Genomic DNA, 19765 nt, shown 5'->3' with positions numbered 1-19765 from the left:
GTGTCAAACTCAAATACACAATGGGCCAAAATTTAAAACTTGAATAAAATCGCGGGCCAACATTGAACAAATAAACCTTTAAACAAACATTTTTTGCATTAACATTAAATATGGAACCAGCAACACTTATAAACATACAATATATAACTAAATAGTACAGACATGCAAATCAAATTTCAAATAAAAAACACATCAATGTCATTTATTTATTAAATAAAAATTAAATAAAAATCGTATGCCTCTTTTCTATTTGCATCCTTCTGATTTAAATATCAAAATAAACTTTTTCAACAGGTTAACAAATTCTGCCTTTCTTTTCGCCATTTTTGAGAAGGGGTAGCTCGGAGACAGCTCTTGCTTGAGGTTGCTATGACGACTGTCACAGAGGAGCGTTTCTGGGTCCTGTCCTGATTGACGCGCCAAAACAACAGCAGGGCATTGTGGGATTTGTAGTATTAGCGGTAAATGCGCCATATAATACCGGCGGGTCAGCTTTTATAGTACAATAATTATATAATAATTTGGTATTGCCTCACACTTATAGCTGAGAGTCTCTCGCACCCAAACCACATCTCGTCTTATTAAAAGGAGGGACAAAAACAGGATGTAAATTATATTTCTGTTATAACTTTAAACAACATATAAATTATAAAAATGGACTGTTGGTTTAATTCAGGGGTGTCAAACTCTGGCCCGCGGGCCAAATTTGGCCCACAGTGTAATTTTATTTGGCCCACGGGCCAGAGTTTGACACCCCTGAATTAAACTGAATTAAATTAACAGTCCGTTTTTATAATCTATATGTTGTTTAAAGTTATAATAGAAATACAATTTACGTCCTGTTTTTGTCCCTCCTTTTAATAAGACAAGATGTGGTTTGGGTGCGAGAGACTCTCAGCTATAAGTGTGAAAATGTTGCACAGCCATCTGTGGCAGAAACCCATTTGAATTTCATACGATTGGAGCTCCTCTTGATGCCTCGACATGAAAGCCTTCACGTCTCCTCTCAGCCACGACCGCTGCCCTCATGAAATGGGCTCATTGAGCTGTAAGGTACAAAGGGACACTACAGCGCCTGGCAATCACGAAATGCATCAGACACAGACACCAAGCTGCCTCGTAAATAAATAAAAAAAGCAGTGTGTTGTACAGAGCCTAATAATAACTGCCTCACTATCTTCTCTGCACTAGTGGAAAGGTCTCTGTGGGTGGCGGTGGAGGAAATCTGTATTTTTTTTCCCAGAGGGAGAGATGAGACAGATATATCTGCAGGGAGTTCCTCGCCTGTCAGCGTAGTAAAGTCGTAAAAACTGAAACCCACACAGAGATAAGCTATCAAGGAATGAAATACAAAGCTGAATGCACACCATAAAGATTTCTGAGCTGATGGCTCAGGACAGCTGACGGCAGCGTGGACTGAATTACTTAACATGCCGCTATCTCCCAGAGCCAGAAACATGAACCTAACGTCTGTTGAGTCGCCAGGAATAACTCTGGAGACAATTACTGCACGGACAAAAAAGGTCCAAGTAACAATACTATAAACCAAACTAGAAAAATAAGAAATAGATTTTCTGGTTATTAAAGTTCACTCAGAGGTTCTTTGACTGAAAAGTCAATCAGTCAGTTTTGTGATTGTGAACAGCTCCTGACGGCAATAAATTCAAGTAGAAAAAAGATTAGTTGCTTAGCTCTTCAAGAAAAAACTAAAATGAATCATTTTTTTTTTTTTGTAATATATTTTATTGATTTCACAAGAACAAACAATGAACCATACAGCACAGACATATATAACCAAACTGCAAAATGAAAAATACACTAATTCACATATATGAATTTGCACCTCATACAACATACAAAAAATTCACATGGGGACTATACTGGAAAGGGAGAAGAGAGAGAGAAGAAAAAAAAAAAGTATTCTATGACTTATTGAAATGAATCATTTTTAAGGCATGAAATACAACAAAAATAACAATTTTTTCTAGGTTTTGCATTGTTGTTTGGACAAATCAAGCAATTATAAGACCCAGCATCAGGCTTTTTCCCCACTTTCTCTTTATATTTTTCTGGACACCAACTTATTTTCTTGATTTATCATTTAATTGTTTGGAATATAATGACAAACAACCAATCAAGCAATTTGACGTCTTGAAATATCTTGTTTTGTCTGACAAACAGTCCATACCCTGAAGATGTTCAGTCTATTTTTATAAAGACAAATAAAAGCTTGAATCATGACTAGTTGAGTCAATGGCTTTTATGTTTATCGACTGATCATGTCAGCTCTACATTTAATTGATCCAACAATCAATCAAACTAAAGAATGGCACTCGGAGAGCAAGACCTCTGTCAGGGCTAATGATGCATTCACATGCTCCTCCGATGGTCCCGTTTCCAAAGTTAGGAAGTGGATCTTTCTTGTTTCTGATATGTGATAACAAAGAGCAAAGTTAACAGATCAGGTGAGCCATGAAACCAAAATTTCCAATTACTTTCCGACTTCTTTGTTCCGACTAAACGGGGCGTTCATGTGAACTTTCCCAATCAGGAACTTATTTTTCCAATTCTTCAGACACCACAAGCCCTACCTCACATTATTAACAGAAGGTAAAAGTAATTTAATTATCTGTCGCCTGATTTGGATGAGCTCCAAAATTGAACATGTACTTCCTTGGCCCATGCAACATCTTTGAAAAAAAAATACAACACATTAACTCATAATAAATAGTTACTTTGTCCAAAAATTGCAGATTTTGAGCCACAATGACTCTTTCTATTAACAGGGACCGAGTCTTCTGGGTTTCGGCAAGGCGAGACAGGCGAGGAGCTGCGATGGAGTCGCCGGCTGATGCAGGAGAAGACAGACAACCAGAGCCTGGATGAGCCCCGAGCAGGTGAGTCACTCATCTTCACCTGGCTAGATGCTGCTGTTTCTCCAGGTCCAAGCAGAAAATCTGTCTGCAACTAGGGGTGCACCGATTGCAATTTTCTGGCCGATCACCGATTTTTAAAAAGCCTGACCTGCAGATTCCGATTTTGGCCGATACCAATTTTTTTTATAACTCACAGCATACACCTTCAATGTTTGAATCTTATTTTATTAGAGTAATTTAGAGACTCTGGAGGCGATGTATGGTTTTCACAATGTCAGCAGCTGAAAGCAGCATGGCTAATTAAGCACAGTCTCTGCTGATCATAAACATAGTGATTATGAATTAACCGGCATCGCTAACTGTGCACAGAGTGTCCGGTGCTTGTTGTCAACAAACAGAGATCACTAAGTGAACACCTCCTGCAGCAGAAGCACATACACACTGTACTGCTACAGAGCTAACTGTAGCTAACTGTGGCTCTTCTTCTTTTGGCTCGTTAAGAAGAGTAAGAAGGAGTCGCTTTTGTCTCCAGTCGCTTTCTTGAAAAATAGTCGCTAAGGGGGTCTGAAAAGTTGCTAAATTTACCAACAAATTTGGGAGCACTGCTTCGCTGGTGGGGGGTTATTATCGAGGGCGGTTATATTACCGATCAATCGGCCGGCCTATCTGCAACATTTCCATGTCATGTGTCTGGGGGGGTGATATGTCTTTCACTTTCACAGTGTAGCATATTACTGTATAGAACAATATTGATATGTTGGCCTACTGGGATATACCCTCTCGACCCCCCAACATGTATCTTTTCTTTAAGAAATCACCAAAAAACGCTACAAAAACACAACATTTATTGTAAAAAGAAACTGTATAAACAGGCATTATCATTGAAATTTGTTGAAATTGTCCTTAAACAGATCATAGGTTACGAAAGTTTCAGCTAAAAAAATAAACAAAATTAATATTAAAACTGTAAGTAGATCCTGTTTAAAAACATTAAATTCTGCTCCTCAGTAAAACTGTGAAGACATGATTGACTCTGCTGAGATGAACGGTCATGTGACAAATATTCACTGAAAATCTGTTTACACAGAGCAGATGAGAGAGGTTGGACAAATGCAAAATATTCAATATGTAAAGCATATTTTTTTCCAATATCCATGGTACTTGTTGTATATATATACATTACATTTTATTTGAATTCTTAAAGAAATAATTTATCGGAGATCTTGAACTTGCATCTCCTCTTTTATTATCATTTATATCAGTATAACTGCGTTATTCTGCGCAAAATACATTTGTGAGTGGTTCCCACTTCTAGCCATGATTGTGCTGTTTCCACAGACCTGCAGAACTTTTATATTGCAGTGATATACAAGGTTATAGCGAGTAAAATGTAATAAAAAAGCAAAAAATAATATAAACACCTATAACACCCATTCCTATTTGAGCATTTACAATATTTGGAGTTATAGAAACACAAGACCATAAAAGAAGTACTGTGTGCATCAGTTCATTTGGATGCTTTGTCTTTCCATATGTCGGGAGTCAGAAGTGCTTAAGCGATGTTTATACATGCATGTGTGCGGTGTGTGCCTGTAAACAAAGAAGGCGGAGTGTACCAGAGATTTCTGCCTCTCCCCTGCAGGTGAACTGATAGGTCATGCGGCATTGTGTCAGTTGTCAGGAGTGTGTAGTCAGTGTCAAGCTCACGCACCGACAGATTCGAGGAGACAGACGGAGAACACGAGAGGAGGCTGCCAGAGTGAGAGTCAGATTAGATTTTCTAAGGTAGTCTGTTTTTAGCAGGCGCCAAGTTACCTCTCTTTGTTTCCTGAGTCTGCTTGCACCCCGAATAGTTTGAGCAGATTCAAACCGCTCCTTATTATCACAGAGACACGCAGCCGATCGACAGCCATAATCAGACCGCTGTTCCTCCGATTCCCAGGCTGATTAGCCGGCTGGCTGACATGAGCCGCATTCATCACAGCTGACAGATTTATTATTAAAAATTCAGATCGGAGAGGAAATCTCTGTATTGTTGGTGGAGAGAGTAGAACAGAGTAGATAAAATGAATAATCTTTCACCCTTCTGACAGAATACAATCCTGTCTTCACATAATTTGCATTTACTCTGCAGCAGTGCTAATATTAGGCTGTCAGTCACAATGTGGTATTGTATGCAAAGTGCATGGTTATTGTGTTCTCACTGAAATTTATGCAAATCGAGTTATGCTAATTATATAGCATGCAAATGGACTGTTCAGACAACCCTCCTAAATACCACCTTTTAAAAGTACTCTGCCTGCTGAGGGAGTGCAAAAAAAACACCCCTGCACACAATGAATAATTTTAACCTCTTTAAAAATAGATTTGAGTGAAATGTTCCTGACATCTCCTGCAAGCAGGGATGTCTAAATCTCATGCAGAGTCCTTGCAGCATTTAAAAAAAAATATATTCTGTTTGTCACAGCAGTTTGAGAAAGAGCATTCTGGTTTCCTCAGGTCCTTGAAATTCTTGAACGTTTGTGAATACGAGATGCTTAAATTTACATGTTTTAGAATAGAAATAGAAGGTTTTTTTATTTTTATATGGTCTACATTCAGCTGTCTGCATGTGTGTCCCCTGCAGCTTCTCTCTCTTTAATTGTTGTCTGTGAAGCCGACGAGTTCTCATTAGAAAAATGTTCCCTGTTGTATCAGTAATTAACCTTGAGCAGTGATTCAAGCTCTGCTGTGTTGGGTCCTTCTTTCTTTTTTAGAGGGAGAGAATTGGGTTTTGAAAGTCATTGAAAAGACCTTGAATTTGATGTTTAAAAAGTGCCCTGGATTGTATCAAGGCATCCTTATTTATTTGTCAAATAACACAAGATTACATAATGTGCATCTGGCACTAACTATGGACTAACTTATGGCAAGGTTTGACTTAATAATACATTTACTTATATCTCCCCAAAACGCCCTTCTTTTGATTAAATCTTGTTCCATATCTATGAAAGTCAGTTAGTACATATGCATTGTAATAGCAAAAAAATCCTCTTTAAAACAGAACACCCTATATTCTACAAAGCTTATGGTGCATTATAGAGATGTTTTATTGTTGACTTTGTCACCAAACCTCAACTCTCGAAGCCATTTTTTATCTTAAAAAGCTATATAACAAACCGTTTTAGCTCCTGATAATCTGATCTGGAAAAATATTCCTACAGCTCTGCGACATTACAAAATATTCAGTGGTTGTATCTTCAAATCAAATCAGATCTTTAAATTCACACATTACATGCCCCTCACTTGTTGTGTTTCCGTCAACAAATTTCTATGCACATTTTGAAGATTTGCTTGAGAAAAGCACCAAAAATTGATAAAACTTTCTGAAATGTGCATAAAAGTTTTTACACTCGCTTGAGGTGGTTTTTGTCTTTTTTGACAAATAGTTAATGCTCTAAACGGGAGATGGAAATGATTTTTTGATAAATTCTGATGTACCAAACTTACTTAACTCACATGACTGATCAGCTGTTTCCGCTCTGACATGAAATAAGAATTATAAGTTACCCAACTGAAACCAATTCCTGAAGACTTCCCTCCATTTTCTCTCGTGGGTGGCCAAAGTTATACGATTAGCAACCTCTTTTTTGTTGTTGTTTTTTCTCCCTCACGCAGACTCTACTACTGTTTACTGACTGATTAGCCTACAGCAACATATTACACTGCTACCTTTGGACCAAAGTACATTTATGCAGCTTTGTTTATTTGCTCTAAACTGCCAACAGCTGATGGAAACGTCCCTAAATTGCATTTAATACACCGGACATCCTCTCCATTACATTTGAGTATCGTATTTTATCTTTTTTCCATCTTTGAGTGAGAAACTGAGACTCCATGTCTCTCTCGTAACGGTGCTCCATTTGCTCTATACAGCGATTTGTGTTTTGCTACCTGATAACACACTTAACCTTTATTGAATTCCTGGCTGCAAACAGATCTCCCTCATTATCTCTCACAAAGACACCAGCATGCAGCAGAGAGATCCTTCACTGTGGTAATACAGTGGAGAGGAGCAGCCTAACAAAGGGCAGGACATGTAGTATAAGACAGGCCAGCAAGAGCGGCTCCAGGCTCAGGTTGTCGCCCTCCTCCTCAGCGGGCCATCTGACAGTGATTGCATAATCTGTAGTGTGATTAAAAAGCCTGGCCTGGACCTCGAGGGGATATTATCTTGGGGATTGCACAGTAACGTCCAGCCCCAGGCTCTCTTTCTCTCTTTTTATCCCTGCACTGCTTAACAAGATGGAGACGGTGCGAGCCGCCTCCAGCTGACAAGCCTCAGAGACTGTTGTTGCTAGGCAACTGAATGCTAAATTTTGAAACCCAGACAATTATATCTTTCAAGCATTAAAAGTCCAAAGAGCTAAAAATAGAGCGTGAGGAAGGGGGTGGGGTGAATCTAAATGATCTAAATGAAGTAAGTGGCTCATACTGCGTGTGTCGTCGAGGCTTGTTGTTTTGTTTATTTTGGCGAGCAGCAGTCAGCTCAGAATAGTATTTTTCCACAGCTGTATTTTAGGGGGTTTTGATAAATAGTTGGGAAAGAGAAGCTGGCAGATAATCTAATATTCTTCAAATGGTGAGACAGTGGGATTATTGATGCCACACAAAGCAAACAGCAGTTCATGTGACCATTATTTTAAGCGAAGTGATGTTTTGGAAAATCAGAAGAACTTTCTTTTTCACTTTCTAGGAATAAAGGCAGAGGTTAAGGCTTGTTGTCATAGTAATAGTAATACATGTTACTCACTGTGGCATTATATTTCACTGTAATATAACAGGAATCAGCACAATCAGAGCTAGAAGAGGGAAGGAACAACTCAAAAATGCAGAACAACACAGTTATGCTTATATAAATCATAATAAAAGAGAGAACAATAGTTGTATTTCTCTGATAAATGATTTATTAAAGAATAGGATAAAATGGAATTTATATGTACAACACTTTTCATGAATGCCATGAATATTAGGGGGAAAAAAATTGGTTTTCAGTTGCTATACGTATTGAACTATTTGCATTTTTACATCCTCTCCTGTCCTCTCCTCTCAGGTCCGTCTAAACAGCTTGCAGTTCTGTCTGATTTTCGGTGAATATTTCTCACGTGGCCGTTCCTCTCAGCAGAATCAATCAGTGTTTCAGTGTGGCCGAGGGGCAGAATTCAATATTTTTAACAGGATCTAGATATTACAAATGGGTTATTATTTTGGTGTTTTAAATGACACATGTAATATAAAGTGATTTTGACAGAAATGTTACAATTTTAAGCTTTGTTTTGGTTACTTTTCCTAATGAAAACCCTCCTAAACTATGATCAGGGGCCATTGGAAAGTGCATATTTCTGTGATAATGCCTGTTTATGTACAATTTCTTTCTTTGATAAACGGTGTATTTTTGGCATCTCTTAAAGAAAGCTTACATACCGAGGGTTAAAAAGTCTTTATTGTCCTATGGTTTCCTCTGACTTTATGTGTTTTTTCCTCACCCACCAAGCTGATGAAGAGGATGACTGACGGTGTTTGTTTAATCACTTCTGTCACACTGTCAGCGTAACATGATGTTAAGTGTTTTTATTGATAGTCGAGGTGGTTGGTGCGTTTTGAAGCCCTGCGGTCGTTTCATCAGCGTCGTATTCAAACTGCCTCAAAGGAAAGCATATCAAAGAACGGATGCATAATTGAATTTACATTACACACCTGGATGAAATATTTATTTTTGATTCCTCATGAAAAATGCAGGCTCGATGCAGAGGTCTGTGTGTGTTTGTGTGTGTGTCCTCGATGCTCCCAACGCTGGTTTGGTTGATGCATGATAGGTCGATACCTCCAGGACGCCCTGCAGACTCTCAGATCGATAACACCACTCTGCACCGCCCACTGCCCCTTCATTCAGCTCCACTGAAGCCCCCTGCAGCCGGTTGACTCAGAGAGAGCTCAGCTCCTCACATCAGCAGTCACTTAATGGAGATTTCTCTTCTTGTTGTGCCTTCTGAAGAACTAGCTTGCCAGTGACCTTATACTAGAAGATCTAATCTGCTGAATAGATCTGGACTAAAATAAGCATAAGAAAGGATTTGTCATCTGTACTGTGAAACACTCATCCGTGCAACTGATTTCAGCTTTCAGATTTAACCCTCAATGTGTGTTTTCTTTAAAAGTTCGCAATTTTAGCTTTCTTACAGTAATGATCATAGGTTACTAAAGTTTCCATTAGAGACAGTAACCAAAACAAAGCTTACAATTCTGATAATTCAAATTTCAACAATGTTTTTAGTTTGTTTTTATATATCATAAATGGTGTATTTTCAGCGATCTTGCAAATATTACTTATATTACCTATATATGGACATTATTATTAATAGTGTTATGAATATGCATAAGATATATACTGTAGAACACATTTAAAAGTGCAGATAGGTATAAAAAAGTAGTGTAGAAAGCGTTAGTACAAGTCATCTATATAGAATAACAGCTGAAGGTATATTACGTCTATGATGTAGTATCATATGATACGTGTATACACTATAGAGCAGGTGATATAAGTATAAGTGGGTGAGGGTCTATAGATAGGTATGAGCTATAGTATAAATGTATGGAGTGTGTAGCTGGAGGATTGATAATGAGGCAGTGACAGTCGTCCTGCAGATCAAGTGATCTGTTGTTAAAATAATTGAGTTCAGACTTATTTGTACAAAATTAGAAATGGTGGACTAGGAAGGCACCCTGAGAGTGCATGCTCTGTCTTACAATGTTAATGAAAAGGGAAAATGATTTGTGTATTTGTGGCCCCATGCTTCGGATCCCGGCCAACCATTCCACCAAGTCTTATGACAATCGGATGAGCAATTTTTCTGTAATCAAACAAACAAAACAAACTGAAAACTTGGTTCAGGAAATTAGATATATTTCCTTCTTTTGCAGATTTAATTTGCCCTCTGTCTGTGTTTTCCTCCATGTTTTGCAGCAGTATTTTATGTGCAATAACTGTGACGGAATTCAGTTAATATATGGAGCTTATTTACACTTGTGGATTATATATTTAAGAGCACTTCAGCTTGTGTAGGGATGAAATAAAGACATATGAGCTGCTGTGACAGAGGGAACTGGATCAGAGGTGAACTAGTTGTGGGAATATTTTTATGATTCTGCCATTTGAAAGACACAGAGCACGGAGAGGAGTGATGTTAGAGGGACTTGTATTGTCAGAGTCACATCAACTCTGCAGCTCCATCTCTGATTACAAAACTACCGACTTTATCAAGCTCATGGCACATCTGGCTTAAATCCCTGATTTGGGAAGTTGCAGATGTGCAATCATCTTGAACCCGTGTGTTTCAATTTGTGGTGCTTGCATTGTGAAATCATGTTATAAGAGTCTCGGCAAAGCACATTCCTGTCCAGTAGTCTTCGGTAAACCAGTGCGCTGAGATCGGCTGTGTATCTCTTCCCCCCTCCTTCCCTCGCTCGCTCTCTCAGACCTCTCCTGAGGGTTTGTAAGGAAAAATAAATATTTTTAGACATTACGGTCCAGAGCTGCTGTCACTTCTCTTTTTTTTTCATTTTTCATGAACCCTTACCATGGGAAACACATATTCACCTCCCCCTTTCTCACTGTTCAGGCAATCGTCTTGCCTTTGGCTTCCTACTGCCACCCATCAAAAAAAAAAAAAAAAAAAGGCCCCCGGGGAGAGTGTCGCATAGCAACTGCCTTCACCAGAGCAACTCCTCAAAGCATCCATGTGAGGTACATGTTGCAGCCCTCGGTTTCCAGGAGCAGAATAACCTGAGAGTTTATGTTTTGGGGGTAGAAAGGAAGACTGGAAGGCTTCCAGGGCTGCAAAGAAGAAGGTGAAAGAAATAAAGCGACAGAGAGAGAAAGAGAGAGCACAGATGTCCGACAGCTGATCAGCTTGACGGGCCGCTAGAGAAGACGCTTCACATTCAGGCTGCCTCTTTCGTGCGATAAGATGACAGAAAGTTTACATGCTAAGCCCCGATGATTTAGCAGACAAGCCCTGCCCCGCACTAACAGCTGGCAAACAGAAAATAGGCTTTTTTTTTTCTCCTGTAAGAGAAGAGAAAACCTTCAGAAACTCACTTCAACTCTGATGCACCAGAAGCAGTTTATTGCAACAATAAGCAGGCAGGCAGTGCTGCACTCTGGCACAGACACACATGTGTAAACATACTGCACAAACATTTACATTTTCTAGCTGAACATAGCCAAATTACTGTCCCCTCCCCGGGACCATATGGCCTCCTCCTCTCACTCTGTGACACTGCTGTGTCAAAGATCAAATCTCATATCCCTGATCACAAGGGACCCTCTCTCTTTAATCCTGTAGTCTGTTGTTCAGTTTCCATGCAGCCGCGATGCAATGTGCATCGTGACGGCTGCACCGTGCTTATTGTGTGCTTGTCTACCCACTGTTGTCTCACACAGCAGAAGAGCTATTAATAGCTCCATGCTCCCCACTAGTTTAAATTCATCCAGCTCGGCTCCAAGTTGTAAATTGGAGCTGCACCACACTCTCGAGGCTCTGTGTTGAAACGTCAGGGGAGCAAGATAGGCTGTCATTAACATCTTTTTTTCTTTTTTTTCTTTTTCAATTTAGAGAAGACAGGAAGCAGCTGCCAGTTTCACTTCCTCCTCACTTCCTGTCTCGCTCGGTGCATTCAGTGCAAAGCTGTTGTTGTGGGTTTTTACCACGTTTCTGAAAGAAATGCTGTCTAAGATGAAAACATAAAATGATGAAAAGCAAAAATGACTGCTGTTCTTTATATCTTTGAGTTTATTTTTTTTTTTTTATAAAGGCTGGATTTAATTTAAGATGTTTATACCTAAAATATAAGCCTTGTAATTTCAAAGATATGCATAATTTAATTTGGTAAAAAAATGTGTCATTAGCAAGAGGACAATAACTTGTGTCATTTATTCTCTTAATTTAAGGACAACCGTTCAAAGAGTGCAAATATTATCTCGGACTGTTTGTTCTAATTTTTTTCTGCTTTTTTAGTGAATTGACGTCAAATAGCTTTAACGCTCCTTTCATTATATTCCCAGCTTGCAGAATACAGATGTTTTTGAGTGGAAATTTAAATTAACTGTATGTACACTACTGGTCAAAAGTTTTAGAACACACCAACTTTTCCAGAATTTAATTTAAAATTATGCCTCAGTGTACTCTGAAATGAATGCACATTTGCAACATTTAAAATTCTTGAATGAGCATGATAATGCTTTGAAAGTAAAAAAAAAGATTCAAAATCACATTTTATGTTGGACTAAAGGACTAAAAAAAGACACAAAATGACCAAAAAAAGACACAAAATGACCAAAAAAAGACACCAAAAGACACAAAATTACTAAAAAAAGATACAAAATGACCAAAAAAAGACACAAAATGACAAAAAAGACACCAAAAGACACAAAATGACTAAAAAAAGACACAAAATGACCAAAAAAAGACAAAAAATGACTTACAAAGACATGAAAAGAATTCAAAAATGGACAAAATAGCCCAAGACTCCATAGAGTGAAGTTGTTAACCCATTTCTTAGGCCTACTTGTATAATTCTGAAATGTACATTATTTTTCAGTTTTGGTTAAGCTTACCTTTTTTTATTTACCTCTGGCAGTTCACCACTTACCTTTGTACACTTTCAAGCTGTTCAATTGACTTGAACTGCTTGAATTTCAATAAAAAACTGGAAAAATTGGGGTGTTCTAAAACTTTTGACCGGTAGTGTATGTCATCATGTCTCCCCCCCTGCAGCCATCCACGAGTTCCCAGAAGACATTTTTACCAAGGAGCAGAGGAAGAAGGGGGCTGTGTGTCTGCATGCACTTTGTGTGAGTATTTCATATATCACCTGAAATGTGCATATGTAGAAGCCAGCACATACGTAGGGTATGCATGTGTCCCTCCCCTTTCTTATCCACACTCTTCTTCACTGTCCAGGCCATCTACATGTTCTACGCTCTGGCCATCGTCTGTGATGACTACTTTGTCCCTTCCCTCGAGAAAATATCTGAGGTGAGCAAACAGCACCACACAACCTTCAGATATAATTCCTAAATTGATTGTTCTCATGTAATACTGCAACCTGGTCTCACAGAAATCCGTGAAATAGCCACGGATTCCGCTTAACTCAAAATCCATGGAATAGCCACGGAATCTCTCAAATTTCTGTGAAACTGACACGGATTTCGCTACAATGCAAGTTAATGACAGTCATATCCCGTGGCTATTGGTTTGTTCCAAGGTCAGCGGTCAGAACAAAAAACATGGCGGACAGTTCTGTCATTTTTAGTGAAAAATCTATATTTTGACTTAGTTTCTGCATAAAAATGGATTTTGATCACATTTCTAGCGAGAAATATGTTTTATTTTCTAAATATTCACTCAGTGAATGTACATAATCACTTTGTATGTTGGAATAGCCACGGGATATGACTGTCATTAACTTGCATTGTAGCGAAATCCGTGTCAGTTTCACGGAAATTTGAGCGATTCCGTGGCTATTCCACGGATTTTGTGTTAAGCGAAATCCGTGGCTATTTCACGGATTTCTGTGAGACCAGGTTGAATACTGAGCTGTTTTTTGTTTTGTTGTTATAACTCAGAACCTGCAGCTCAGTGAAGATGTGGCCGGAGCGACGTTCATGGCTGCAGGAAGCTCTGCTCCCGAGCTTTTCACCTCTCTCATTGGTTGGTAGCTCAGTTAATCATTACCAGAAACAGTTATAAAATTATGAAGTTATTGTTTTTTCAACAATGTATTTATTAGGATTTTCTTATACTTTTATATACGGGATACATCAACAACAAACAAACAAACAAATGAGTGCCTTGCCAGCCAAAACATACTCTAAAACACAAAATCATGATAGTAAAAAAGAACAGCTTCTCAGACACAAAGCCGTTCAATTAAAAACAAATATGTATTGAGGTATTCTTTATCTTTACAAGATTGGGCTCAGATTATCCAGATTGCGAGCTTTCCCATATATGTTATTAATTATTCAATTAATTCAATTATTTTGGTACAGCCTTAAAATAAAAAACCCTGGGTCCAAAATACATTTTTACTCATTTTTAATAGTTTTCACGGCATCTGCATCTGTATCATCTGATTGTTTCCCTTTTTCTGTAAGTCGCTTTGGATAAAAACATCTGCTAAATGACTAAATGTAAATCTGCAGTATCAAACCCATCCAGCAGATGTCAGCAAAGTCTAATTCAAAACCTCAAAAGGGATGTTCCTTATTTTTAGGTATTTTCTTAGAGATTAGTGACTAATGAACTCCAAATATAAAGCTGCATGGCGTGCTGTTCTCTGCCTACGGAAGCAATAGGAGATGACAGACTGCAGGGATTTCATCTAATCTAAAAACCAAACAAAGCCAGATACCAGATGCACACACGTCACTCCCCCTCTGTCCCCCTCTGTGTCCCCCACCCTCAGGTGTCTTCATCACCAAAGGAGACGTCGGAGTCGGCACCATCGTTGGCTCTGCCGTCTTCAACATCCTGGTCATCATCGGCCTGAGTGGGATCTTTGCGGGCCAGGTGGGCAGAACTAACAAACACTGACATTTCTTTTCTCGTTCCTTTTTTTTTTTTGTGGTCAACAATTATTATTGTTTTATATGAACAAAGCAAAATGACATACAGTTGAAACCAGAAGTTTACATACACTATATAAAAAGACACATATGCTTTTTTTCTCACTGTCTGACATGAAATCAGACAATCACTTTTCCTGTTTTAGGTCCGTTAGGATTACCAAAATTATTTCTATTTGCTAAATGCCAGAATAATGAGAGAAGGATTTTTTTAGACAATTTTTTATTGCTTTCTTCAAAGTCAGAAGTTTACATACACTAACATTATTATGCCTTGGAACAATTTGGGAAAGCCCAGATGATGCTGTCATGTCTTTGGAAGCTTCTGATAGGTTTATTGACAACATTTGAGTTAATTCGAGACACACCTGTGGATGTATTTTAAGGCACACCTGAAACACACTGCTTCTTTGTGTAACATCACGGGAAAGTCAAAAGAAATCAACCAAGATATCAGGAAGAGAATTGTGGAGTTGCACAAGTCTGATTCATGCTTGGGTGCATTGACAGAGTAGTAAGTAAAATCTATAGAAACTAAAACGTGAAGTTGGGTCCGTTATTTCACACTTAGCGAATATTTCTCCACTTGGTTGATGAGTCTAAAAGAGAGGCCAATGTGTGCCTCCACAATACCCAATTAGGAAAACCACAGCCTGGCTTTCTCTCCAGCACGAGGGACCCAGTCCACCTTTTCTATAGGGAGGCTTTAAAACAAATGGGATGTCTGATTTAAGAATTAGTTTGATGTTCTTGTGTATAGCTGACAAGAACGTTTGTGCACGGCAGGACCACAGCATTTTGAAAAATGATCTGTTTCATTCTGAAGAGTCAGCTTTTTCAAAACCAACATGGCTCAGTTCAAAATTTTGTTTCAAAATGCAGCAAAAGTGTACCAGTACTTTTCACACACCTCCAGCAGTTGGACTGTCTCTTACATTCTAACTATGTAGAAATAGAATATAAATGATGTTTTATACTATGTGTTTTTACATAGTACATATTTTGTACTCCTGCACTGAGTATTGCACTTAATTTCATTATGCATTGCATAATGACAAGAAAAGATATTCTATTCTATTATAAATGTTTTCTTATAGTTCTTTAAAATGTTGTTCAACTCCTGTTCTGTGCATGAAAGGCTTCAAAGTAAAGCCCTTGCTATTGGAGTTTTTAGATACACTACTGGTCAAAAGTTTTAGAACACACCAACTTTTACAGAATTTAATTGAAAATTATGCAGTTTAATGTCTCAGTGTACATGTGTACATCTCAGTGTGAAATTAATGCACATTAATGCAACATTTAAAATTCTTTATTGAGCATGATAGTGTTTTGAAAGTAAAAAAAAGATTCAAAATCACATTTTATGTTGGACTAAAGGACTAAAAAAAGACACAAAATGACAAAAAGACACCAAAAGACACAAAATGACTAAAAAAAAGACACAAAATGACTTACAAAGACATGAAAAGAATTCAAAAATGGACAAAATAGCCCAAGACTCCATAGAGTTAAGTTGTTAACCCATTTCTTGTTCCCTGAAAAAGGCCTACTTGTATAATTCTGAAATGTACATTATTTTTCAGTTTTGGTTAAGCTTACCTTTTTTTATTTACCTCTGGCAGTTCACCACTTACCTCTGTACCCTTTCAAGCTGTTCATTTGACTTAAACTGCTTGAATTTCAATATAAGACTGGAAAAATTGGGGTGTTCTAAAACTTTTGACCGGTAGTGTAGACTAATGTTTGGAGGCCTCGTGGCATTTCTGATTTCTGCCTTTTTTCTCCCGCAGACGGTGGTCCTGACGTGGTGGTCCCTTTTTAGAGATTCCTCCTACTACATCCTCACTGTACTGACTCTCATCATGGTGAGCTTTTGTTGCAATTTAATTATTGTCTGTGAATCTTTCACACCTCCACATTCTGTTTTGAAGAATCTATTTTTCCTCTCTTCAGGTTATCTACGATGAAACTGTTGTCTGGTGAGTTCTGTTTCAATTTTCATACGATCACGTAGACCAGGGGTGTCAAACTCTGGCCCGCGGGCCAAAGTGTAATTTTATTTGGCCCGCGAAGCAATACCAAATTATTATATAATTATTGTACTATAAAAGCTGACCCACTGGTATTATACGGCGCATTTACAGATAATACTACAAATCCCACAATGCCCTGCTGTTGTTTTGGCGCGTCAATCAGGACAGGACCCAGAAACGCTCCCCTGTGACAGTCGTCATAGCAACCTCAAGCTAGAGCTGTCTCCCAGCTACCCCTTCCCAAAAATTCCCGAAAAGAAATGCAGAATTTATTAACCTGTTGAAAAAGTTTATTTTGATATTTAAATCAGAAGGATGCAAATAGAAAAGAGGCATACGATTTTTATTTATTTTTTATTTAATAAATGAATGACATTGATGTGTTTTTTATTTGAAATTTGATTTTGCATGTCTGCACTATTTAGTTATATATTGTATGTTTATAAGCGTTGCTGGTTCCATATTCAATGTTAAAGCAAAACATGTTTGGTATATATTAAAAGGTTTATTTGTTCAATGTTGGCCCGCGATTTTATTCAAGTTTTAAATTTTGGCCCATTGTGTATTTGAGTTTGACAACCCTGACGTAGACGCACTCCTACACTAGATATCTGTGTTAATGCCACAAATATGCAAATGCATCCCCTGCCCCACTCTGATTGGTGTCAACTACCTCTCTCCCACAAAATGACTGTCATTATAATCATGAAGATGAGGGAGTCAACAGGTTCAACAATCAGTGATTGTGTTAAATCGATTTGGCTCCTGATTCACACTCCGAGGCAACACAACTTTTTAAATATGTGTTTGCAGTCGGCTCATTTCAGAAGCAGCAGGGGGGATGAAGCTCGATATGAAATTTGCACTAAAGCTTCTTTTCATCGATTCATTTGTGTGGAGGAGGTTTCTGTCGTCACACACATGATCAGTGATTTGAGGCTTAGCTGGTGGATTGATTTCTTCTGTGCAGCTTTTTCCTTTTCAACAGGCTCATTCAGTGCTCTCGGAGCGTTCTGAGCTTCTTAGCTGCCCGCCCTAAATGTTTTCTGTTCTGTCAACCTGCGGCCCTTGTAAAAAAAAACACACAGAAAAAAAGCAGCTCTTTATTGTTGTACGTGTCAGTGTTTTAAATGAAGGAGCAGATGTATTCATGACTTTAATGTGGGTTGCAGCAGGGGATTCATCAGTGATATACGGCAGGCTGTATATTGAATCGTAGTGTGCCGAGCCAAAGCTCTCCTGCTGTATTTCACCTCACCACTCTTCTTCTAAATACACTTTGTCAGATTTGTGTCTCGGCTCTCTTTGCCAAATCACTGCATGCACCGCATATCTGAGATACGAGTCTGCAGCTCAAGTGTTTTCAGGAGTAACGAGGGAGGGGAGGGCCGAGGGGCTGGAGGAAAGTAGGCTTGAAGGAAAAGGGATAAGGGTCGCTGGGGGACAGGACTATGAGGGGAAAAGATGTAGGGAGATGTCGGGTTAATGGACTGCCTTTACAGTAGAATTAAATAACACTGAAGTGCAACTTTTATTTACAAGACTAACCTGAATGTATTGATTTGTTCTGCAGGTGGGAGTCCTTGCTCCTCATGACCATGTATGGAATCTACATTATAATTATGAAGTAAGTTTACCAAGATAAAATAAAAGCAATATCAATATTTGTGTGCAATACTGTGAATTCAACTATTCGGCCAGTTTAAATTACCCCAAGTTTCCAGTTAATTCCCATAAATTCCCATAAATGTTCATAATTCCTGTTTAAAATTTCTGTTTTGGAATATTTCCAAAATTCCACAGCTTAACTTACTATGGAATTTTTCTTGATATTTATCTGGTAAATATCAAGAAAAATTCAATTCAATTCAATCTACCAGAAATGTTCCACCCTTTTGCAACGCTACTTAGGACAAACTGTATTTATGGTATATTAGTATATGGATGTAAGCAAACAGTATGTTTTGTTTTTGGTTGCAGGTTCAACTCCCAACTTCTGGCGTTTGCGACGCGTCAGCTCAGGACCTCCCGGCCGTGCTGCTTTGGATCAGAGAACAGGGAGGACAAGATGGGAGAAGATGCTTCAGCTTGCAACACCTCCATGGTGCTTCTCAACAAAGGTCAGAAGATGTTTGAAGAATCTGTGTCATGTATAAAAGAAATGTTGTTTAACCCTTTATCAGGCAAAGAACTTTATTTGGTAAATTCAGGTAATATTTAGAGAAAAAAGTTGCAAATTTACTAGATTTAAAGTGGCAAATCTGTGCGAAAAAAGTCGCAGATTTACGTGAAAAAAGATTCAACACTTTAAATCTCATAAATCTGCGCATTTTTTCTCGTAGTTTGACACTTTAATCCCTTACTTTTTTCTCAAAATATTATTTTCATATGTTTGTTTTTTTTAACACATTCTGGCTGTATGTAATATCCTCCAATATTCACTAGGGTTGAAATTTGGAATTTGCAAGTATTTCAATGAGTGTCCTATTAAGGGTTAAAGTGGTGAATCTGGGAGAAAAAAAGTAGCTTTTTTCTCACTTTTTTCTCTTAAATCTGCAAATTTTTTTGCGCAGATTTGCCACTTTAAATCTCTTAAATCTGCCACTTTTTTTCTTGTAGATTTGCCACTTTAATTTAGTAAATTTGCAACTTTTTTCTCAAAATATTACCTGAAGTGACCAAATATAGTTCTTTGCCTGATAAAGGGTTAATCTATGAATCTACAATGTTTTCACAGGTCAAGGAAACAGTCAGGAGGCTCCTCCAGTCATCATGGTGGATGAGCTTTTCATCCTCAACCCCCACAAACTGTCCTTCTCCGACGCTGGCCTGCGTATCATGATCACCCCACACTTCTCCCCCCGCACCAGGCTCTCCATGGCAGGACGCATGCTCATCAGCGAGGTATTTCATGCATATACACTACTGGTCAAAAGTTTTAGAACACCCCAACTTTTCCAGTTTTTTTATTGAAATTCAACCAGTTCAAGTCAAATGAACAGCTTGAAAGGGTACAAAGGTAAGTGGTGAACTGCCAGAGGTAAATAAAAAAAGGTAAGGTTAACCAAAACTGAAAAATAATGTACATTTCAGAATTATACAAGTAGGCCTTTTTCAGGGAACAAGAAATGGGTTAACAACTTAACTCTATTGAGTCTTGGGCTATTTTGTCCATTTTTGAATTA

At 38.2% G+C, this 19765-nt stretch overlaps 1 protein-coding gene across 1 annotated transcript in view; it reads left to right on the top strand.

Moving 5' to 3' along the window:
- Nucleotides 1–19765, top strand: part of LOC131987194 (sodium/potassium/calcium exchanger 3-like) — a 37479-nt gene that overhangs the window by 12149 nt on the left and 5565 nt on the right. The window contains exons 2-11 of the mRNA XM_059352380.1: nt 2787–2897; nt 12692–12768; nt 12878–12952; nt 13543–13627; nt 14385–14488; nt 16338–16412; nt 16501–16526; nt 18154–18207; nt 18561–18700; nt 19318–19484. Coding sequence (XP_059208363.1) covers nt 2787–2897; nt 12692–12768; nt 12878–12952; nt 13543–13627; nt 14385–14488; nt 16338–16412; nt 16501–16526; nt 18154–18207; nt 18561–18700; nt 19318–19484 — 914 coding nt within the window. The remainder of the gene's footprint in view (nt 1–2786; nt 2898–12691; nt 12769–12877; nt 12953–13542; nt 13628–14384; nt 14489–16337; nt 16413–16500; nt 16527–18153; nt 18208–18560; nt 18701–19317; nt 19485–19765) is intronic.

Source organism: Centropristis striata, chromosome 15 (genome assembly GCF_030273125.1).
Source record: "Centropristis striata isolate RG_2023a ecotype Rhode Island chromosome 15, C.striata_1.0, whole genome shotgun sequence".
In the NCBI taxonomy this organism is placed as follows: domain Eukaryota; kingdom Metazoa; phylum Chordata; class Actinopteri; order Perciformes; family Serranidae; genus Centropristis; species Centropristis striata.
The sequence above is the reverse complement of the archived record's forward strand: the minus strand, read 5'-3'. Positions and strand labels throughout refer to the sequence as shown.